Below are 23919 nucleotides of genomic sequence, written 5' to 3' on the forward strand. Positions count from 1 at the left end.
GTAAGGTCAAGTTGAAGGCGTGTTTGCAAGCACCAATTAGCGTAGGGTGACAGATTTTGACGAGCATACATATGTACATTAAAGTAGTGGCATATGTTCTGCCTTGGGAAAGCTCATTCACAAATAAAACGAGAAGGGACGTGTGATACGCTTCTTACGCGTCACAACTTTTATACCCGACACTCAGTAGTACATCTGCCCCTTAGCGGTGTTTTGTCAAATTTTTAATTTTTTCGTCAACTGTCATCTACGTACATCTACAACACTTCTCACTCCAACACGCTCCTTTAGTTCGCTCCCCTTCAGCGCCTGCAAAAAAAAAATAATAATATAAACTGCGGGACGGGGTGTGTTAAAAGTCTGCAGAGTCAGCGGCAGGGGGAGAGCAGAGGCAGAGGTCGAGTGAAGAAGAAGCAGAGTGTGAATGAGAGAATGTAAAAAGAACAACAAAAGCTGCGGGACAGGATGGGTTTAGCCACTGGAAATTATTTTCTTCATTGTGGCTATAATAATGATACGGAATGGCGTTTTGAAATACAATGGTTTCAGTGTGAGCATACAGCAGTCTGGAGCCAAAATTTGGTGGCTCTAGCTCTTATAGTCTCTGAGAAATAGCCGACAAACAAGACGGACAGACAGACATGGCTCTATCGACTCGGCTATTGATGCTGATCAAGAATATATATACTTTATGGGGTCGGAAACGCTTCCTTCTGTGCGGTACATACAACCGTTATTCCACACAAATACAATATACCCTATTTACTCTTCGAGTACCGGGTATAATGAACAGAAGTGGTCCGAAATTACTAGCCTGTGGCACTCCTGATGTAACATAAACGATATCAGATACACATTTGTAACCTAACAGGAACCTTCAGGATTAGCAGGGTATTGTTCATAGAGTCAAATGCCTTGCTAAAATCCGTAAAAATTACGATTGTTTGCAAACCGCTTTAAAAACAACGTTTGCTTATGGTAGACAGCTCAAGAAGGTTAGTCAAGCTAGAGCAAAGATATTGCAATTGCCGGGTGACCAGGAACTCAAGGAGCTTGGGGATGGGGATGCTGGATCTGGAACCTTTTTTATAAAACGGAATGATGAAGAACTTATTTCATATATCAGGAAGACAACTGTGTTCCAACGATAAATTAAACTGGAAGGTAAAGCGTTGGCAAATCGTTTAGGCAGTGTTTTAAAATTCAACTTGGCACTTTATCTGGTCCCGCAGAGAATGATATGTCCATATATTTCAAGCCATCTAGAAAAACAGGATCCTCAAAGAGTGGTAGGAAAATGCTATTAGCATGAGGTAGAGGGTAGGGATATGGAAAGAAAGAGGAATGTACATATAATAGTGGACAAAAACATATGAAGGATATCCCGCATAACGGGGAAAAGGTACATTGCGCCACTAATAATTTAAATTTTTCTCTAAATTATGCTATCAGCATCAGTGGAATTGATTATGGATATGAGAGTTTTTTTATATTAATTCTTCTAAGACTGATTGTTCACGGTCTTTCTAATTTCGTTACTCGTTCGCATAGTCCACCGACTTCGGATACCTAAATTTACGAGCAGCACCTGTCGGCATAAGAACTGTTTATTCCAAGATATCAGATAATAGGCATATGTAAATAGTTATTTCTGTATTCAACATTCCAGGTACTATTTGTCTTTGGTAAATAGGACTAACGACGTCCAGACCCTCTTTCAAAACAGCCTCAAGAAAAATTCCTTGGAAATATTAGTATTAGTGCAACTTTAACCCCATCCTAACCTTTGTTTCGCCATGCTCCTAATTTGCAAGAAAATTCTTTAATTATTTTTTGTTCTGACGCACAGAATTAAAAAAGTTTCTTTGGTATGTATGTATTTGCTATTCATAAATGGTTTGAGATAATTTGAACTCCACACTTGCAACATCTCTAAAAATCGCTTAAATCTCCACCTAAGCACGGAATTATGAGACAATCAACAACCACAAATGTGTTATGCTTACAGATTTAGGTAAATCATTCGAATCTATAAACGATTCCCTAGCACAAAAGCTTGACCTTTTAGGGTTCTTTTGAGATGTACTCCCGGCTAACTTTATTCCAGGTCAAAAAGAGTCCCCTTCAAAAACTAACTCTCTTCACCTCTTATGTTTATTTTTGTTGTACAAAAAGGCAGCCATCTATGTACCTGCCTTCCGTACTCATATTAATATGTACTTAGGATGTATGTATGGTAATGATTTTAAGCTCTGTGTGCAGCATTAAGACATTGAATTTCAACGTATTTATATTCGGATGTATAAGTTCCTTCAGTCTTCGGTCAACATAGTACATGGTAGATAGACATCGCAATGAGCAAACGCTATTAGAGATTACAAATGTTGGCATTTATTTTAAGAATACAACTCAACTTCTTGTTAAGCAAATGTACAAATGTACATATGTATATATGTACATGCATATGTATACACAGATCAATGCATAATTGCATATAGTAATTATAAGGTAACTTGTTTTGTTGATTCAGCTCCGAAAGGGAGCAAGGAATGATCATCATGATTTGGTTTTGGTTTTGATTACTCAAAAAATAACGCCAAATGGGATAAAAAATGGTTAAAAATGCCAAATGGGATCAACCCCAATTATCATAACATATTTTCGCTTATATCAATATTAAATATTTTATCTTAAATTTAGAACAATAACAAGAAATGTGTAAAATATAATACGATATTGCTGATAGATGTCACCATGATGGACATGGTGTCACATAGTGCTGGCTGTGCGTGTTTCTGATGGCAATTTCTCCTATCGGGGTAAATGTTAACAATACTCTAATATTTTCAGATGCTCCGTATCGACTTCCAGCGTCGTAGCAAGAGGCAGGAAGAGGTCAGCCCACTGGAGTATTGACTAAATTCGCTTATGTTTATATTGCGTGTTGGAATGTCAATTTTTTCTTTCAAAGTCTGCAAAAAACACATAAAGTTTAAACGAACCAATTGAATATTTATGTACATATGTACATCTGTATGTACGTAAGTATATTTTTATGCATGCATGTATTTCTGTGCACCTTGTACGCATCTGGAATTTCCGTAGGGGATCTGTGGACAATGGTTCCATTTATGTACAACATATTGGCCGCACTCTCCTCGGGTAGCGTTAGCTTCTGGTAAGTGAAGCTGGCCTCTCGCTCCATCCGTTTCACGATCTCTTGGCACGGTGCGCTCTTGCTCACACACAAAACATCCCGGCCGGCCATGGTGACGTAGTATTTTAAACGTTTCGATCCATTGACCTAAGGCACAGGAAAATCGATTCATATTTAAATAATGTCCTGTAATTGTTACACATTGCACTACTCGACAAAATCGAACTTTTTTTCCTCAAGGAACCAAACCGACTTTTTATTACCCGGTACTCAAAGAGTAAATAGGGTACATTGTATTTGTGCGAATAACGGTTGTATGTAACGCACAGAAGGAAGCGTTTCCGACCACATAAAGTATATATATTCTTGATCAGACTCAATAGCCGAGTCAATAGAGCCATGTCTCTCTGTCCGTCCGTCCGTCTTGTTTGTCGGCTAGTTCTCAGAGACTATAAGAGCTAGAGCCGCCAAATTTTGGCTCCGGACTGCTGTATGCTCACACTGAAACTAGTGTATTTCAAAAATTAGCCCCGCCTCCTTCCGCCTCCTCAAAGGGCGAAAACCTCCCAAACCTACAGTTTTGAAGATAAAAGAAAACTAAAAACGCCATTCCGTAGGTAATGACCATATCTATCAGATCACCAAATTGGGCCACAATTATAGCCACAATGAAGAAATTAATTTTCAGTGGCTAAACCCACCCCGTCCCGCAGCTTATATTTGTTTTTTGCACATTCTCTCATTCACACTCTGCTTCGCGCAGACACGTCTCTGCCTCTGCCGCGTCTCTGCTCTGATTCTGCAGTATGTGGCTATAGGGGAGGGTGACGAGCTAAAGGAGCGTTTCGGCATGAGTAGTGTTGTTGATGCAGATGATTGATGAAGAAAAAATGTAACATTTTACAAATAACCGCTAATGTGCAGATGTAGTACTGAGTGCCGGGTATAAAAGTTGTGACGCGTAAGAAGCGTCCCACACGTCCCTTCTCGTTCTGATAGATATCGGGCATTAAAGTTGTTCAATGAATTATTAATCTTTTTTTTTAACAATTTTTAAAGTCTGGTATATTTTAAGGGTTTTTGAGCGGTAGCAGTTTGTTTTTTCACATACATACAGTGGCGAGCATTTGAGGATACTTTTTTACAACTTTGAAGTTGTACGCCTGTAAAATCTGTAAATATTAGTACATTTTTCTACTTCTATTTTTAATAGCTTCTTTAGTTATTTGGCAATGAAACAAAATGATAATTTAAACAAAAACGATCGGCTTCATTCAAAGTTTTTATTTATTGTCAAAGAAGTCAATATCCACTTTTGCACGTTTCCATTTTTCTAAATTCATAAATTTTTCAAAATGTTTTGTGCAAAGGCCCTTAGCATTTATCACACTCAGAATATGCTTAGGTATATTCTCGCCTAAATTATTAATGTCCTCGCCAGATATTATGTCCCACTTGGTTTGTATACGCACCTAAAGATCATGCATTCCCTTCGGTGCGGATTCATACTTTTCCATTCGTTTTTAAAGAAAATCACGTAGATTTTTAATGGGATTTAGATATATTCGTTGAGTGGACTTCTAGATTAGAGACCTTCATCGAGTCCCCGTTCTGCTGGCAGGTGATATCCAGTATGGGCTTAGCACATTAAAAATCTTCAAAATTTAAAATTTGCCAAATTGGTTTCCAAAATGCTAATCTAATATTCTGTATTCATCATTCCATCGATTTAAGCCAATGGGTTACCATTTTCACCAAGTGAAGCAGCCCCACACGACCAGCCTGCTCCTGCATGTTTCGTCGTTTCCTTGACCTGATGTGGTCAGTCTTTTATGTGGGTGGCATGGAAAAAAAATTGTCTTCAGACCATTTCTAAGAAAAAATCGTGTCGGGTAGTGTTTATGTGCAGAAAAGTATCGGAAAGTCTACGGATAAGGTTTCTCTAGCTCTTATAGTGTCTAAGAACTAGGCGACAAGCAAGACGGACAGACAGCCAGGCAGAGCTATATAGACTCGGCTATTGCCGTATATGTTCATATATACTTTATAGGGTCTGCATGTTATAAACTTCGACCACAAATCTAGTATAAGCCAAAACTCTTCGAGATTTAACCATTGTATTTTTGTTAGAGTTCTGTTAAATATGTTAGAAATACTTTGTAGAATTACTTTTCACAATAATCATGGGAGATAAATTACTAAAAAAGTGAGCTTTTGTCTATTTCAAAATAATTATAATTATCCATTTTCTTTCAGTAACTTTGATAATATTATCGCGACATGGAAAATTACATATGTATATTGAAATTTGTTTTTATACCCGGTACTCAAACATTAACGAGAAGGGACGTGCGAGACGCTTCTTACGTGTCACAACTTTTATACTCGGCACTCAGTACTACATCTGCACCTTAGCGGTTTTTTGTCAAATTTTACATTTTTTCTTCATCTTTCATCTACATCTACAACACTTCTCACACCAACACGCTTCTTTAGCTCGCTCCCCTTCCCTAGACCCACACACTGCATCTCAGAGACTATAAAAGCTAGAGTCACCAAATTTTGCATCCAGACGTCTGTATGCTCACACTATGCCCCCGCAAAATGAAGAAAACCTCGCAAATCTACAATTTTTAAGATAAAAAAACACTAACGAGAAGGGACGTGTGAGACGCTTCTTACGCGTCACAACTTTTATACCCGGCACTCAGGACTACATCTAGATGTAAAAGACATCGCCAACCACTAGATATCGTTCACATTACAGAACACGTAGTAAAAAGCCTACTAAATAAAATGCATCAGTTAATCGTATTTTCCAATTTATGAGATATTTAAAACAGAAATAAAATTGGTACTTTACCCTGCACATTCTGTGCAATAATGACCGCTAGGTTTCACAGCAGATTTTTCGAAAGTGGCGCCATCTATGAAAATTTCTTATACGCAACTTTGATGGTAATTTTTTTTTCTAATACAGAGCGTTAAAAACCGAGTCTTGGTTTTAACTTTTAAAAATTTGCTTTTGGCCACTGTTTCCGCAACTCCTCGCAACCAGTTCGGAATCAAAATCTCGAAATAAAAAGCCAAGTGCTGCTGTTCGACCGAGTCGGAATTCAAATCAATTTAATCTCTTCTTCTTTTCAATTTCGATATTCACCTATTAAATGCATGTTCTTCCTCTTTCTCTATCGTATTCACATATCACATGCATGTTCTATAGCAACAAGCTTCTGTCAGTATGTCGTAAATGCAACAATTCAATACTTAATGCTACAAATTCATTTTACTTATACAAAACACTAATTGCTCCGGGCCATAATTAGGCTAACTGGCGTAAACAGCCACCAAAACTGGTCATTGGGACAATAGTGCATCTGCACCTCACCGGTGTTTTGTCAAATTTTAAATAGGCAGGGGCCGAGTGAAGCAGAAGCAGAGTGTGAATGAGAGAATGTGAAAGAAACAATAAAAGCTGCTGGACAGGGTGGGTTTAGCCACAGCAAATTACTTTCTTTATTCTGGCTATAATCATGATCCGATCGGATCCCAATCTGATAGATATGGCCATTCTATTCGGAATGGCGTTTTTAGTTTTCTTTTATCTTCAAAATTGTAGATTTGGTAGGTTTTCGCCCTCATTTTTGAAATACACTGGTTTCAGTGTGAGCATATGGCAGTCTGGATGCAAAATTTGGTGTCTCTAGCTCTTATAGTCTCTGAGACGGACAGGCAGACATGGCTCTATCGACTCGGCTATTGATGCTGATCAAGAATATATATATACTTTATGGGGTCGGAAACGTTTCCTTCTGTGCGTTACATACAATCGTTATTCGTACAAATACAATATACCCTATTTACTCTTCGAGTACCGGGTATAAAAACGCCATTCCGTAGGGAATGACCATATCTACCAGATCACCAAATTGGGATCCGATTGGATCATTAGCATAGCCACAATGGAAAAATTCATTTGCAGTGGCAAAACCCAACCTGTCCCGCAGCTTTTTTTTATTTTTTGCACATTCTCTCATTCACACTCCGCTTCGTGTGGTGTGCGGCTCTAGAGGAGGGGGCGAGCTAAAAGAGCGTGTTGGCGTGAGAAGTGATGATTTAGATGACAGATGTAGAAAGTGTTAAATGTAAAATTTGAAAAAAGCGCCAAGGTACAGATATATTACTGAGTACCGGGTATAAAAGATGTGACGCGTAAGAAGCGTCTCACACTTCCTTTCTCGTTTTAATGGACATTTAATTATTTGGTTTTGGTAGACCTCTTAAAATAAATGCTGGTAATCTCCTGGGTGGATTTTGGCCTGCTTTTTGTGGGGCTGCTTTGAGCCTTCATGAATAGAATCATATTTTTTGTTTTCGTTGTAGTTTTCATATGAATATCCGTGGTAAAACTCACCCGAATTGGTGTGACTGGATACTCGGGATATGCCATGGCCACGGCCCGCGCACCTTCTTCGTTGGTACACCCAGATATGCCAATGAAAAACTCTCTTCCTAGTTGTGAAAATATTAATTATCTTCATGAGATTGACGCTTGTTCCATGGTATAGGGAAGATGAGTGGGATTACTCTTACCCGTGAAAAGCACATCCCCGCCATCTAGCCGGGCATGAGGATCGTCTATTTCTATAATGGGAATGTCAAGCTCTTTCTTCAGAATAATGGCCATGCTTGCGGCCTCGTGTCGACGCTTCGCGTTATCCGATCGGCCTATGAGGGCCACTCCATTACATATAACCGCGCTGTTCTCGACAAAGACGCCCTCCGGCAGAAGGTCGTCGGGCGGCAGCTCAATCACATCCAGGCCAATCTCCCGTAGCAGAGTGCAGTATTGTTCGTGTTGGTGTTTAGCCAACTTCACATCGAATGGTCCGCTCTCGAGTAGGGCCTCCGAGATTCTGCTTGACAGAGGCGGAAGAATTTTTTCCGATTAACTACTATTAAACGAAATACTTGATTAACGCCCCACCCATGGGTGTGCGTGTGCTGGAGTGCGTGATATGCTAGTGGGTTAGTTGGGGGGTGTATGTCCAGCCTATGCCCCACCCAACCTATCACACATGAACAGCATGACCTATTTCCCCATGATAGGCACTCTCCCACTCTCCTTTTAGAAGCTTTCGATACAGGATCTGAGAGGGCGACTGCAGCGAGAACTTCCCTTCACTCACCTGGCCACAATCGCGTGCGTATATTTCGGGGACATATTTCGCGGTTTTGTTTTTGGCCACTGTTTGTTTTATTTGTTCTGCTTCTTTATTCCGACCAGTGGAACCGCAGCGCTATCGATTAAATATGCGGTCTCACCCTCAAAAATATACTGAAATAATTTTCTCATTTTCAAAGAACGTCGTACCGATGAAATACAAATATTTATTAAAGCCTCGTACTCAGATCGAAAGACACGTTTGCTAGCAAACTGTGCAATGTTTTGCTTGCAGCTGAGTGTGACCAGAGGTGAAACCCGCATTCCGTACGGTTACACTTCTAAGGCAGCTGTGTTCCAGACTGGTATCCAGCACCACAAATATATTTCTTTTGTGCGTGGAATCTAACTAACACAGGCATACGAATCAGCTGTGTTTTGCTATGAGTTGCAACATAAGGGATTTGGATAATTTGACTAGTGAAGTCATGCCGGCAAAAATAAGAAGCAAGAGCGCGAACACATGGACGGAATAGAGACAGACGAAGAGACTTTTACTGACATGGACACATGGACAGACACAGGCAGCAACAAAAGTTCTGATGAGATATGTGACACTTTGACTTTTGACTTGTTACATTAAAATGACACAAAAGGAAACACAAATAACCAAAAACAAATAAAAATAAAAACATAAGCTTAAAGAATACTGCAACGAAAGAGGGAATAGAACGAGAGATAATCTTCTATGGTGGGAGCCATAGTGGCGATGCTGCGATTTTTGTTTCTACAACAAACTGTGATTTGTTTGAAAATAAAAATACCAAAAATTGACTATTTCTGTTCGAAAAGATAAGACATCTGAAAATAAAAGGTATAAGGAAATTGTGTCTATGGCACCTACTTTATATAAAATATATTTTGAAAAATTTGAGGATGCAAAGGCATTAGTTACAAATTTTGAGTTAAAAATAAATAACATAGTTGTATTTATACCGAAAAGCTATGTAGAGCTATGCTCGTATGGAATTATAAAAGGAGTTCCACAAGGTTTTACAGACAAGGCGATAAAGGAAAATTTAAATTCAAACATACCTATTAAATCCATAGAAAGATTTTCGAGAAAGGAGAAAGTTGGAACTGAGGTTAATTTTATACCAACGGAGACGGTTAAGAAAGGTTTTGAAGGTTCAAAAATTCCGGAAAAAAATTTTTCTTTTTGGAATATGCTGCATGAAAGTGCATCAATACATATCAAAAGTTTATCAATGTTTTAACTGTGGTAGGCTGGGACACACTCTGACAGATGCAAATCGGCTAGGAGATGCCAAAAGTGTGGTGTAGAAGACTGCAATGGCACCTGCACAGTGTTGAAATGTATATTATGCAATGGGAAGAATCACACAGCTAGAGGCAGAATGCTATGTCCAGTATGGGAAAAGGAGATGGACATTAACAAAATTATGACCATTAAAAAATTGGCTAGGAAGGAGGTGCTGAGTGCATACTCTGTACATCAAAATTATTCACACATGGAAAATTACGAGGTAAATTTTCCAAAATTAGGAAAAACAAATGAAAATGTCCGGAATAGAGACATAAAAACAAACGAGGTACTTAAAAAGCATAGCTATGCTAGCAGATTGGTCTACAAACCAGTAGTCCCGAAACAAACCCCACATTTCCAGTAGATGCTTATACAAACGATAACAGCGACCATAAGCCTGTTTTCGCAAATAAACCAACAGAGGAATTCAGTTTAATGTTTCAACAAATGTTCAACATGTTCATGCAAATAAGCAAACATTTTGATAGAAGTAATCTAACAGATTTTCAGACATATGTACATGAAAATAAAATAAACGCTATGAAAACAAGTTTCCTGGGAGACAAAAGTAGACAGACCCCTGTAAAACATTAAAATCAAATATGAAATTTCTGCAACATAACATTCAGTCGATTAAAGCAAATAAAAATGATATAGAATATTTCCTTAACAGTGAGAACGTCAGCATTGGCATTCTGGTGGAAGTGTTCTCTCATGATCTTAGTTTTAGAAAAAAAGCGAATTATTATCTCATTGAAAAACACAGAGAAGATGGCTATGGAGGGGTTGCCATCGCTCATAAAAATAATTTAAATCTAAAAAGAATCGTTTTTGAAACCAATTAAGATATTTTAATAGCTAAAACTAGTGTAGATGGACTAAATTTAGTCATCTCATCTGCATACTTTGAACCCCTGATACTACTCACCATTTTTAAGCAGACAATACACAGGCTCATAGAGAAGCTCGATTTATTTGAAAGATACGTTATAGAAGGAGAGGCAAATGATGACAGTGTTACTTTCAGAAGAAACATTGATGCAAATGTAGGCTCTGTATTGGATCTGACTTCTGTGAAAGGAATCACAATAGAAAACTGGAAATGCGAAAAATTGTTTCTGAGAGGCATCATCCAATAGTTTTTGATATGGTATATTTTGATATATTTGATCAAGAAAAAGCGGGAGAGTTTTTGGTATTCCTAACGGAACAAATACCTGTGGAAGACAGAAATATTAAAGACTCAATGTATGTGTGAGACGGTTCTTACAAGTCACAACTTTTATAGCCGGCACTCAGTACTACATCTGCACATTAGCGGCAAATTTTACATTTTTTCTTCATCTGTCATCTACATCTACAACATTTCTCACACCAACACGCTCCTTTAGCTCGCCGCCCTTCCGGCAGCGCCCGCGCACAAAAAACAAATATAAGCTGCGGGACGGGGTGGGTTAAAAGACGGCAGAGGCAGAAGACGAGTGAAGCAGGAGCAGAGTGTGAATGAGAGAATGTGAAAAGAACAACAAAAGCTGCGGGACAGGGTTTAGCCACTGGAAATTAATTTCTTCATTTTGGCTATAATAATGATCCGATCGGATCCCAATTTGGTGATCTGATAGATATGGCCATTCCCTACGGAATGTTTTAGTTTTCTTTTATCTTCAAAATTGTAGGTTTGGGAGGTTTTCGCCCTTTGAGGAGGCGGAAGGAGGCGGGGCTAATTTTTGAAATACACTAGTTTCAGTGTGAGCATACAGCAGTCCGGAGCCAAAATTTGGTGGCTCTAGCTCTTATAGTCTCTGAGAACTAGCCGACAAACAAGACGGAAAGACAGACATGGCTCTATCGACTCGGCTATTGAGTCTGATCAAGAATATATATACTTTATGGGGTCGGAAAAGTTTCCTTCTGTGCGTTACATACAACCGTTATTCACACAAATATAAATACCCTATTTACTCTTCGAGTACCGGTTATGAAAATGGGTACACATTACGCAAAGCATTAATTGGTTGTTTATTAAAAATGTCGCTGCAAAAATAAGGTTTTTAATATTACACTGCAAGCACGTGGGGAACATAACCTCTACTCCAGGTAAGTTTTGGAGCAAAACTGTAACAAGTTACATATTTCGACGTGGCCCCTTGTAAAGGCGGGCGGCCAAATAATCCACCTCTACCCAAGGGTAGAGCGGTAACTGAAAACCTCAAAAAACAAAAATAAATAAAAATGGGTGATGCTGTGGAGATGATACAAGGTGGATTACCACAAGGGTCTTCTCTGTCACCTCTGTTATTTAACGTATACACAAACACTAGTAATTCAGTTTGCGGATGATGTTGTCCTTATTTCACATGGCAAACATCTTGAGGAGGCTGTTGCAAATTTACAGGGAAAATTGCATGACTTCAATCTTCTATGTGGGGATCTGGGTTTCAGCTTTAACCCTAGTAAGTAGTCTCGCTTGTTCGTCCGATTTTAGAATACGGCTCATGTGTATGGTGCCCTCAGTACAACATACATCAGGACCGTATTGAATCAGTACAGAAAAACTTTTTATTATTTGCCCTACGGGGCCTCAACTGGGATGCAACTGTGAGACTGCCATCCTACCGTAGTAGACTTCTTTTAATAAATCTTCCATCCTTAGTTAGTCGTAGAAAAATGCTTGGTGTAATTTTTGTGCACAACTTGATCAAGTTCACAACTTGACTTGCTGAGCCGCATAAACTTTACGATTCCCATTAGACCCACTAGAAACTTTATTCCTTTGTTCCTTCCACTATGTAGCTCGAATTATGCCTCACACGAACCCTTTAGTGTTTTATGCTCGGATTATAATTCCCTCTACCACATTATATCCTCAACTAACTCCCTTCCTCTTCTTAAATTTCTTATACTAGCCTACGTCTCCCGTAGTTAGTTTCATTTTAGTTTTGTCTTGTTTGTGATTTTGGTAATTTTTGCCTGCTTAGCTATAGTAGCTCTAGTCTAGTTATGTTTAGCTCTAATTTTCCTCGAATATTAGCCTAACATCTATATTTCCTGCATGCTCGCGACCGGTTCGGTTAATCGCGCCGCGCGTCATGCGGCAGCGCCCCTCGGTCGGTTGGGCGGGAGGAGGGCTGCGTTCTGCTGGGTTCCGCGCGTAACAGGCTTTAGCTTGGTGTCGCATGGGCCATTTAATGGTACAGTCATTGCATATCAACGTCCAGACAAAAGTCTGCTATTCTTTACATGGGTAGAAATAGGGGAAACACAATAAAAATATCAGTAGGAAATGTCCAAATACCTAATAGTAAATGTGTTACCTTTTTAGGTAGAATTATAAACGCAAGCATGTCATTCACCAACCATGTTAAAATGGTGAAAGAAAAGACAAAAAGAGTTGTAGACTTTTACAGATGGCAACGTCAATTAAATCAGGGCTAAAACCAATAACGAGCGTCAACATTTTTAACTCTTTTATTAGATCCAAACAAGAATATGCTATCACCAGATTTGCAGATATGGGAGTTGGAGCAAGGAAAGATATGGAAAAAGCTCAGGCTATGGTTTTGAGAAGGTGCGTGGGACTACCACCGGACACAAGCAAACATGAGATTTTTGTACTAGCGGGAGTAATGCCCCCGAGTTTCAGGGCAAAATGGCTTACAGTTAAAGAGCTCTTTAAAATCCAAAAAATAAATCCGACTATGTTTGAGGAACTAAAAATGTCAAGAGCAGTAACTAGCTATACAAAAACTTTAAGTGAATTAAAATTTTTTTTGAAACACGAAATTGTTACAATTTTAAATTCTGTTCAAAAATAAATGTAGTAGAAAAGGTATTGAGTAAAAAAAAAAAGAAGATTACTCGGAAGAGGAAATTAAAGCCAGATAATCTGAAATACAGAACAAGTATCTCAAGGAGGGGTGGAAAATTCTGTCAACGATTTTGATTTATTGTGATGGGTTGGGAGCAATTAGGTTAATCAATCATAAGAAAACAGACTCTTACATAGTTTGTGATATACATAAAATAATAAGTAGAGCTGGGGTACAACAATTAGATATTATTTGGGTACCTGGACACAAAGGAGTTGGGATTAACGAAAAAGCCGACCTTGTGGCAAAAAGGGCTACTACAGAGGGAGAATCAATTTACACCAAGATTAGTATTGAAGAAACTCTTAGGGAAACAAAGAACAAAATATTCAATATGTGGAATGAGGACTATAAGCTACAAAGTAGAACTAAGGGCACGAATCTAGTCGAGTATTTCCCAGAAATACCCAAAAAACCGTGGCACTACAGTTGCAAATGGAAGGCCAAAAGTATTAAAATAATAAACAGACTACTGACTGGACACACATACGACAACCCCTTTTTGTTCAAGATCAAAGCTGCAGACTCTAATAGCTGTGATCTATGCAAAGTTATAGAAAATGCTGAACACTTGATTTTTAAATGCCAACGGTTCACAAACCTCAGGAGTAAGTTTCATATTTTTAAATACTATAATAATCTAAGAGATATACTTACGCGAAAATAGCCATTACACCTTAAAGAACTGTCCATTTTTATGAGCAAAGCATATTTCGACTTTTAAATTTTGGAAAAATTCTATCACTTTATAGAGAAATATATAGTAAACACCGATCTTACTTTTTTTTACTATCGATCTATACACAACTAGTCAAGCTCGTTTACAGGAAGTCCTTGCAAACCCAAACTTGGTGGTTTAAGGAAGAAAACACATGAGTGTTCTTTCGGCTAGCAACTCTTTTTTGAGTTCAAAATTTACAGTATTCTAAATCTGAACATAAAGTACCTGGTCAATGCGGACTCATCGTCTGCGACCAACCAATTTCGTGGTACCGATTAAATTAAAAAAAAAAAAGTAAACGTGTGTACAGCAGTAGTTTGAAATACAAACTGAAAATACAAAAGTGGCAGAAAGAGCTGGTGGTTGAATTGAGAATGCATTTGGCATTTGCCAATAATGCAAATGGTTTGTCAAACGTCCAGTATTGCCAAAAGAGCACAAATAGTAAATAATTAATTTATTAATTTCAGTAATATTATTTAATTTTCGATGAAGTCATGGGAGATGTATTTTTTTGACTCAGACGATCTATTTCGACTGTCTTTTACGTTTTTGAGCGCACTTGTTTCATCCACCTCTACCTCCTACACACCAGAAATAATTGTCAACGATTTTTTGCATGCCTCAGTCACTAACCAAATAGTATATATATATATATATATGAGGCATTCAAAAAATGTATATAAATGATGTATGTAAAATTGTAAATTTGTTTGTATTTAAAATTTAAGGTTAAGTTAATCGTTCCTTTATTGTGCACAAATTTACACATACATAGTATGTACATTATACATATAGTCATATTTAAATTATGTACACAGATAAAAAAAATAGCTACGCGGTGGGTCTATGCAGATTTTAGCGCCATGCTTGGGCATCAAATTTGAGTTAGTTGTCCAAATCTCGATTTGCCGATGGGAGTCGAAGGAATATGTGCAAGGGTTAATGTGTGTGTACATGTGCAAGGCAGCCGCCTTGCCAGCAATAATGTCTCCATGTCCCGTTCCGTCAAAACTCCATGCTTGTTTACACCGTGACTCTGAATACTCTAATGGAAAATATTTGCATTCATTATTTCTATACATATTCAGATGTTTATATCCGTTACTCATTTCATCCTAAATTATATAAAGCATATAAAGGTCACACAAAATAAATTTATTTTGATAATGAGGGGCAAGCTTCTTCATAAAGTCTTGAGGGTTTTAGTTTTGAAGGGTATGTGAGCTCAGAACAAAAAAAAAATGCAAACGGTTTCAAGCGCTAATAATTAAAGCGCACATGAAGTCGAGAACATAACCGACGACGAGAACAGAAATTGGAAAGATGTATGTACATATATATACATATGTGTTTACATATGCTTATGTACATATATATGTTTTTATATTTATCTGAAAAGATTTGTCTGTAAAAGATGGATTTGGTAACAATGTTGATAAGACGGCAGCAACGAAGTCGAGAAGCGACGGCGCTTCCATAATATGCATACAATTTTGAATAAAGCAGTATAAAATCTGCATATAAACAATTACAGCATTCAAATACAATAACAACTTTTATTGGTATATTTATTTTTTCCAACCCGCAAAGGTCCGGCCACCAATCCCCACCCCTCATTCTGCACATGTTGCGGTAGGTCAGGTTCATACGACAAGTCCCGAAAACAAAATCAAATCATCAAAACAAATTTTCGTTCCATCACAGTTCAGAAAGTCAGCGCACCAACACATACATAACTTGCAGTGTCCGTGTGAATCAGGACAGAACCGGTTTGGAGCGCTAAAAAATCATTGGCTACACGCACTTATACAAATGTAGCTGGGACTCCTGGCTGCGTGCTCTACACGCACTTATAGAAATGTAGCTGGGACTTCTAGCTGCGTGTTCTACACGCACTAATACTTGTAGCTGCGACGTTGGTAGAGGCCTGGGACTTCGCGACGCTCATTCTGCGGTGACGTTTCGCTTCCTTTAAATTGACAATCTACCATACTATTTGGTTAGTGCCTCAGTCCACACACGCACTTCGTATCGATATATCGATAAGAATCTGTGGATTTTGTCAACGTAAGAAACAAAAAGTCGAACCAAAAATAGTTGGCTCAGTTTTTTATACCCGGTACTCGAAGATTAAATAGTGTATATTGTATTTGTGCACAAAGTGAATAAATGTAACGCAAAAAAGGAAACGTTTCCGACCCCAGAACGTATATATATATTTGATCAGCATCAATAGCACAGTCGATTGAGCCATGTCTGTCTGTCCGTCTATACTATTTGGTTAGTGGTACTGCCTGGGACAACATTCCTTATCGGTTCCATACGAATATCATCCCTGATTTTTCTAGCGTCCCCTTTTTTCGATCTGAGTACTAGGCTCTTATTTTGAAAATAAAAGAGTATATTTTCGAGGCTTTGACGGTATATTTTATCGATTATTTCGTGGTCACTCTCCATACCAAACTTTTGTTGTTGTTTTCAATGGTTAGCAGCACGTGTATTGTCATTTCTATATTGTTATCCAAATTTGTGCAAAATGGGCAAGCCGAAGAAGGCCAATGTGGCCATAATTAAAAATGTGAGCTTGGAAAAACAGATAATCGAAGGAAAGGTTGCGAAGGCAAAAACCAAAAGCACGTTCAATTTACGTGACGAGGACACATCGGTATGGTTTTAAATTATGTACCATTCTTCAGGAATTCTAGCGAATCCCTCATATTGCAGAACATAGATGCCAAGAGCAGCCAAAAGATTTTGGCGGCTGCTAAGAAACAGCAGTTGGAATTAAACGAGGAGAACTTTCCCAGCTTGGTGACTGTTAAGAAAGTAAACTTCAGTCTGAGTAAGTCTGAGGATAAACGTTTTATGTTAAACGAAACATACTAACAGAATAGTCTCGTATCTGCTTAGATGATGGCCAAGAAAATGAAAACGAGGAGGTCAACGAGGCCGAGCTCATGGTCAATATGGATATGGATGAGGACGATGTTGCCGCATTTGAACGCTTCCAGAACCCGGCAAAGGATGTTAGGCGCAACCTCCAACTGTCCGAAATAATCGCGCAGAAAATCCAAGAAAAGGAAGCTGATATACACAACAAAATCTCCGACGCAGGTTCGCTAAAAATCGAAGAGATTGAGCCCAAGGTAAAGGAGATGTACGAGGGTGTCAGGGACGTCTTGAAACGATACCGCAGTGGCAAAATTCCAAAAGCGTTCAAAATCATCCCCAAGCTAAGAAACTGGGAGCAGATCCTATTTATCACGGAGCCACACAACTGGAGTGCAGCTGCCATGTTCCAGGGTACTCGCATCTTTTGCTCTGTCTTGTCGCAAGCAATGGCCCAGCGTTTCTACAACCTGGTTCTGTTGCCTCGTGTACGCGATGATCTTTGCGAGTACAAGAAGCTGAACATGCACCTCTACAATGCCCTCAAGCGGGCTCTGTTCAAGCCGGCCGCGTTCATGAAAGGCATCATTTTGCCCTTGCTGGAGTCTGGCGATTGCACTCTGCGCGAGGCCATCATCTTTGGTAGCGTTGTGGCTCACAACTCCATACCCGTCCTTCACTCGTCCGCCTGCCTGCTGAAGATTTGTGAAATGAGCTACTCTGGTGCCAACTCCATATTCATACGCTTCTTCCTCGACAAGCGCTACGCCCTACCCTATCGAGTGGTCGATGCGGCTGTATTTCACTTCCTAAGGTAATTTCAATGGCCACTTATAACTTTTCAACATAAAATATATCATTTACGTTCTGCCCGTTTTGAAATAGATTCGAAAACGATAAGCGCGAGCTCCCAGTGCTATGGCATCAAAGTCTGCTAACATTTGCCCAGCGCTACAAGAACGATATATCTTCTGAGCAGAGGGATGCCCTACTTCAACTCTTAAAGTCAGTCATTTCAGAACATTTCACTTTTTTCGAACCAGCATGACTATTTTATATTTTCCGATTGCAGGAAAAAAACTCATCCCAAGATAACGCCCGATGCTAGAAGAGAACTTCAGGCAGCCACCTGCCGCGATGTTGAAATGATGGAGACCGACAATGTCCTGGCTGCTCAGCCCGTCAATATATACACAGATGCTGATGTTGGATACGATGGCTAGAAAACATGTTATTTAAGTTTACGGTATGGACTCTTAGCGGTTATTTATAAAGATGTTCGATCGAGTTTCGTTTCCGATAATGCGTGTTTATGTAAATACTTATACATACATATATGCGTATGCAGTGGATGTTGAAATGCTCTACTATAATAAAAACAATATTGAATGAATGTTAAATTTTTTTAATATGAAAAACAAATTTATTTTTTACAATTTTGCATTTGTTTATATTTTTTGTTCGTTTTTTTTGCGGTCCGGTGACGAAACTATACATTATCTGTGTAGTTTAGTAATAATTAAATATTAAAGTTATTATTTAATAAATATAACTATTTAACCAAAATCTTTCTAAAAATTTCGCCTCTTCACTTTCTTTAGTCTCTAAGTATTGTTTCGTTATCTCACTCCAACATTTTTTCTTTTAAATATATATTATTTGGATACTTAAGGGCACACGGATCATGGAAACGGTGTACTGGCGGCGACGGTTGGACTGGGTTTGGGTTTAGTTGGGATCAAATGGATTAATTTACAATAGTATCTACACAAGACAATTGAAATTAGTCAGTCAAGTCAGTCGGCATTTAAGCTCATAAGTCTTTATATATTTTTTTTTCTGACATGAATATTGACTTCCCCTATGCACTTGTAAAGACGTTAAGATGTACATGTGTATGTACAATACATATATCAACAATTCTAATATGAGCTCTTCAAATCTTCAAGGACTTGGGAGCTTAAGAGAATGGAACTTTAAATTCTCATGGACATTTTGAATATTTTAATAGTTCATATTAAGAAAGGTGTGGATTTGTGAAAGCTAACTCAACAAATAGAGAAGGTACACTTGAACAAATGCAGTGATTACTTCTATGCATGTATGATTGAAAATCATATTTTCCTAACCATAACCCTAAACTGAAAGCAAAGCTGAAAATATTCATTCTTTCGTCTTTTCCTTGATCTTGTTTTATTTATTTTACTCTGTTATATGTATGTATATGTATTATTTTTGGGTTTGTTTATTATGGGACCGTTTTTAATAAAACAAAAATTTAACATTCTACCCATTGGTCGGAGTTTTGTGAGAATTTTAATCCATCCTTCATTTAAAAGACTCAAATATACATAATTATACAGTTACATACATACATATTATTTTTCTTTTTTTTGTGTCCAAATGGTCATTGGTTCCGCAACCGAATTAACAATAATTAAACGATATGTATCCATTTTGAATGATACAGTTTTGTTAACGTTAAACATTTCCTAAGCTTCTTTGTTGATTTTTGTAACAACTTTTATCGATCGACACACCTTCAATTCTGTGCTAACTTTATTTGAATGTTCTCGACGAAAAAATGAACATACGATCGAGGTTAATGTCACGCAGGTACATAAACACCCATATTTAAACATTTCAGCTAGAATTACTGCTCTGCAGCTCAGTTATCGATTGGTTCGTCCAGCACATGAAAATAGCAACTAAATTAGAGATCGAAAACCGAAAAGCCCGTACTATTCATTGAAAAAGCAGACATCTATTGATTACAGTGCCGAAAAATCCAAACTTTTCAATCTGTTTAACACGAAAAAAAACAATCCATGCTGACTTTCTTAATTATAATACCTGGTTAATACTCAAAAACTATGTATGTGTATTTTAATTTTATCTCGCTCTCTTTCTCTGCATCGTGTTTCTCCTATCCTCATAAATATGGGTCACAGAGTATATCCTTTAAGGAAAACATTTTCTTAATCTGTTTTGTATACTTTTTAGATGGGAAACGTTTTTTTTTTCCTTTTTTCGTTGAAGACATTTCAAGAACCTATCATATTTCTGAGATGGTTTCAAGATCTCTGTGTCTTTTACTCAATGATAAATCGAAGTTTTGCGAGAGTTGCATTCTATTTGATGATCTGCCTTTAAAATATTTAATACAATATTTGAAAAAAAAAACAGATTGTCAATGCTGTAAACATAAAACTCCACAATTTTCATTGATTTCAGGAAGCGTCCGAAGTCCTCTATCATGTTATTCGAATTTTTAAAAACGATTATTGCAGAATATTCCAATATCAAAAGACGAGAGCTACTTAAACAGGTCTGCAACCGAATTTTCGTTTCGTGTAAAGTTAGAAACGGCTGCAGCACAGTGTACTAACTATGATTAAAATGATCCCAACTGATATGCTGTTTGATTTCATGAAGCTTAAACCATGGTTCCCAAGGGCTTGGACTAGAACCGTATTAGAAGCATAATGGGACAGCCTCTTGAAGGGTAATTAATTAAAAGTGAAAATGCTTGTCTGGATTCTGTCGACATATATATGTATGTACATACATACATACACATGTACATATGTACATATATATTAATATGATTAATATGTAGCCAACATAAACACGGCCTTTGTAGTACGATTCGATTATGACAGTTTGACGATTATGCTTTAAAATGTTCAAAATCCATTTCATGTTCTACATACAATATACAATGTATGTGTTCGCGTACGCCCTTATAGTATAATTTATGTAAATTCATACATACATACTAGTTCTCACATTGTTTGTTTGTATGTTTATCATTCGTTTTCCGATTTGCGACTTAGGTCTACTATGTATTCAGTTTATTCTATGTATCGAATATTAAACAACCCGTGATTAGAGTAAGTCAAAATGCAATTCTGGACAAGATTTTCTGGTGTATGCATTTTCCTCTGCTTTTACCTTACAGATCCCACTATATCGTCATCGCCCCAACGGGTGACCTATGGCCACCGCCCTCCCATAAACACACGCGTATACGTACAATAGAAAAAACACAACCATAGTCGTGGGCTTGGCACTGTATCGCGTCCCGTTCGCGTGCTGCATTGCGGCTGGCTCCTCACCTGCATTGCAGATATAAATAATATATTGAAATATGCTCTCACACTATTCCGGAACGCGACTTACCATTAAGCACATGTACTACAACCGTCTCCGTAATTTCGTTGCCCAGCATACAGGTGTAGTTCCCGGTATCTTGTCGATTCGCATTGGCAATGTATAGGCGACTCAGAGCACGTCCAGGCAGCATATCCGTTTTTACACTGTAAAAACAATGTGAAGGATCCGTGTTCATTTGTATACATATGTATGCATGTATTTAAATATGTATGTATGAGCAGCTATAGCACTGTATGTTCATAATCATGTGTAATACAGTAGAAACCTCTAGTGCAATGGTTGACGCAAAAGTAAGAACACAGTTTACCAGATGAACTACTAAACTCTTAAGTAGTACCTGATGCCACCCCGACTGGTGTCATAGTTGAGCAGACGGGGTCCGTGTCGCCAGGTGATGTAGGAAGATGGATGTGGAATTTTGGAGATGACACACTGCAGCTCGATGGTGCTGCCTGCCTTGTAGTACTTCTCCGGTGTGGCCGATCCTCTCTCGTCCAGAATTTCCACATGAGGAACTGCAAATGAGTTAAGAAGTTTGTAGAGAGAGTTATCTAGTACTCCGAAGAGCTTTGGCCCGGAAGTTGCTTACCAATTATAGTTAGATATACGAGGAGCACCAAGGGAGGATGCGACGAGACCTGACACTCGTAGGGACCCTCATCGCGCTCATTGGCAAACTGGATGAGAAGCTTCCAGTCGTTGGGATCCTCAAACTCGAGCGAGTAGCGAGAGTCGCCGCTATATGTGTGCTGGCCGAAAGTTATCAGGGTGAGGTCCTCGCCTCTACGCCGCATCCATGACACCGTCTTGCCCTGTAGGTCGTTGACGCGGCAGTGCAGATACACGTTCGAGGAGAGCTGGGTGCTTATATTAACCGTCGTATAGGGATCAGCAAAGAAAGGGAACGGCTCGTGCGTGGTAGTCTCGGTGACCTCCAGCTCCTCATCTTCCGGCGTGTCTGTAAACGGCGACGAGAACTCCTGCCAGAAGTTCTTCGGGAAGGTGTCGAAGGGATCCCCAGCTCTGGGACGCTTCACTACATTTAATCATATAAAGAATTTAACAAAAGGTACAATTAAGTACGCTCAGGTCATCACTTACATGTAGTCGAAGTAGATCCCGACCCAATGTTATGTAGTGATGAGTATATAATTGCAAATATCCAAAATAATCTAGATCTCATCACTGCAAAGAGGGCCATATGACAATTTCACTCAAACGTAACGCTTCCTCCACTCACCGCACGATATGCACATACGAATTTTCTTGACTGTAACCGATTCTATTTTGAACCAACTGCATCCGTTAGTGCCAGTCCGGACAGCTTCATCGTTATCTATGCGTCAGCACAGTCACGTCACGGCAGAGACAGTGCAAAATTTACTTACCAATTTGTTTCGGTTCCGTTTCTTGCTTGATGTTTATCGATTAAGCATTAAGTTAAGGCATTGCGCAGCAGATGTTACGTGTACGTCGATTTTGCTAAATTTTCTTGAGCAGTATACAGTTTTTCATTAATTTTTAATTTATTTGTATAAAAATACAGGCTAGTAAATGATTATTAACCTTCTTAAGTTGCGTGTGTATTTATTTTTTCGCAAGCGCCTTTGGCTGTGGCTGCCTTAGATGACCAATAAATTGGAATGTAGGTCAGGGCAGGCTCTGCGCATGGACAGCATCCGCAGCATTTTGCTCTTTCGGTACACATACTCCATCGACATTAACAGAAACCTACGTATGTATGTTCATATACGACAAAAAACCTTCTTAAATACATACATTCGTACAATACAAAGATTTGATCCAAAATGATCTAGTATAAGTATAACCTATTCGTGAATTTGTATTTGTATTCAAAACATAGTCAGAAGTAAATCTTCTGTCATATATATATAGTACTTATATGTACATATGTACTTATTCAAGATTCAGCAAACCTAAACTCAAGGCGGGTTATACGCAGGTCGGGAACGTGAACTTTCTTCTCCCTCCCATAAATCCTGCGGTACTATAGTTTTTTATATTTCCATTTTTTCAAGATAAGATGCAAGTTAACATCAGTAATAAGTTGTTTACATGTTTAACAGTTAATTCAAAAATAATTATTTGAGCATCAGTTTAAAAAGCGATATGTATCGATAAGCCGACAGATAAGATGTCCTCACAGAGATATCTATATGGAGTTTTTGTTTTCGCGGTCAAAGTACGTAAAGAACATCAATGCACCCAAACCTGTAAAATCCATGTTATAAATTGAACGAAATTTAGGCGTATTTTCATGTTTCTGAAACTAATTTCAATGTTTAGCTTATCGAGAGCATGCTCTTCCTGCGCATGTGCTGTTATGGGTGTGTTGGTGAGCGTGAATTAAATAAATGGGAGAGCAGCACAGTAGCTTTCTGAAGTATTCCCACACAACGGGCTGGGTTTCAGTTCCTAGCATTCTCCCTGTTTAGTAATCCATTTACTTATTGAGATATTAACAGGGACAGTATAAATAGCAAAAGCGACCACCATTGTTCTCGTAATTTTAGTTATCATATGCGAAGAAATACCCTGACTTCTACAGATTTAATAGCTTTTTTAACGACGAAAAAAGATTGCAATAAGTCA

General features: G+C 38.3%; 3 protein-coding genes across 6 annotated transcripts; 1 reads left to right on the forward strand and 2 right to left on the reverse strand.

Annotated features, from left to right (window-relative positions):
- Positions 1–2467: 2467 nt before the first annotated feature.
- LOC117591170 (N(G),N(G)-dimethylarginine dimethylaminohydrolase 1) lies at positions 2468–8472 on the reverse strand. Of its 2 annotated transcripts, XM_034284292.1 has the most exons (5): positions 8347–8471; positions 7751–8073; positions 7572–7669; positions 3080–3304; positions 2468–2972 (listed from the first exon to the last, which is right to left on the reverse strand). In XM_034284292.1, the coding sequence occupies exons 1-5, from the start codon at positions 8379–8381 to the stop codon at positions 2847–2849; spliced, it is 807 nt and encodes a 268-aa protein (XP_034140183.1). In that variant the 5' UTR covers positions 8382–8471; the 3' UTR covers positions 2468–2846. The 2 variants fall into 2 exon arrangements, with proteins under 2 accessions (XP_034140183.1, XP_034140184.1); XM_034284293.1 differs by lacking the exons at positions 2468–2972; positions 3080–3304 and adding an exon at positions 4585–4984 and having other exon boundaries at positions 8347–8472.
- Positions 8473–16705: 8233 nt separating this feature from the next.
- On the forward strand, positions 16706–18523 carry LOC117591167 (bystin). Its single transcript, XM_034284286.1, has 5 exons — positions 16706–16906; positions 16966–17083; positions 17152–17944; positions 18016–18135; positions 18203–18523. Exons 1-5 carry the CDS (start codon positions 16778–16780, stop codon positions 18351–18353), a joined length of 1311 nt encoding a protein of 436 aa, XP_034140177.1. The 5' UTR covers positions 16706–16777; the 3' UTR covers positions 18354–18523.
- A 2196-nt stretch (positions 18524–20719) lies between these two features.
- LOC117591168 (fibroblast growth factor receptor 3) lies at positions 20720–23039 on the reverse strand. Of its 3 annotated transcripts, none has more exons than XM_034284287.1 (7): positions 22873–23039; positions 22547–22797; positions 22408–22491; positions 21896–22342; positions 21644–21821; positions 21313–21449; positions 20721–21248 (listed from the first exon to the last, which is right to left on the reverse strand). In XM_034284287.1, the coding sequence occupies exons 2-7, from the start codon at positions 22560–22562 to the stop codon at positions 21106–21108; spliced, it is 1005 nt and encodes a 334-aa protein (XP_034140178.1). In that variant the 5' UTR covers positions 22563–22797; positions 22873–23039; the 3' UTR covers positions 20721–21105. The 3 variants fall into 3 exon arrangements, with proteins under 3 accessions (XP_034140180.1, XP_034140178.1, XP_034140179.1); XM_034284288.1 differs by having other exon boundaries at positions 22547–22642; positions 22695–23039; XM_034284289.1 differs by having other exon boundaries at positions 20720–21248; positions 22552–23039.
- Positions 23040–23919: the final 880 nt, after the last annotated feature.

Source organism: Drosophila guanche, unplaced genomic scaffold (genome assembly GCF_900245975.1).
Source record: "Drosophila guanche unplaced genomic scaffold, DGUA_6, whole genome shotgun sequence".
In the NCBI taxonomy this organism is placed as follows: Eukaryota; Metazoa; Arthropoda; class Insecta; order Diptera; family Drosophilidae; genus Drosophila; species Drosophila guanche.

Excerpts from the sequence above, each read along its gene's own strand:
- LOC117591170 (XM_034284292.1), bottom strand. The coding sequence starts at position 8,381 with ATGTCCCCGAAATATACGCACGCGATTGTGGCCAG. Across the intron at positions 3,305-7,571 it reads ATCCAGTCACACCAATTCGG|GTCAATGGATCGAAACGTTT; the intron begins GTGAGTTTTACC and ends CCTGTGCCTTAG. Across the intron at positions 2,973-3,079 it reads AAATTCCAGATGCGTACAAG|ACTTTGAAAGAAAAAATTGA; the intron begins GTGCACAGAAAT and ends TGTTTTTTGCAG.
- LOC117591167 (XM_034284286.1), top strand. The coding sequence starts at position 16,778 with ATGGGCAAGCCGAAGAAGGCCAATGTGGCCATAATTAAAAATGTGAGC. Across the intron at positions 17,945-18,015 it reads GCTGTATTTCACTTCCTAAG|ATTCGAAAACGATAAGCGCG; the intron begins GTAATTTCAATG and ends GTTTTGAAATAG. Across the intron at positions 18,136-18,202 it reads GCCCTACTTCAACTCTTAAA|GAAAAAAACTCATCCCAAGA; the intron begins GTCAGTCATTTC and ends TTCCGATTGCAG.
- LOC117591168 (XM_034284287.1), bottom strand. Across the intron at positions 22,343-22,407 it reads GGGATCTACTTCGACTACAT|TGAAGCGTCCCAGAGCTGGG; the intron begins GTAAGTGATGAC and ends GATTAAATGTAG. Across the intron at positions 21,822-21,895 it reads CGTATATCTAACTATAATTG|TTCCTCATGTGGAAATTCTG; the intron begins GTAAGCAACTTC and ends ACTCATTTGCAG.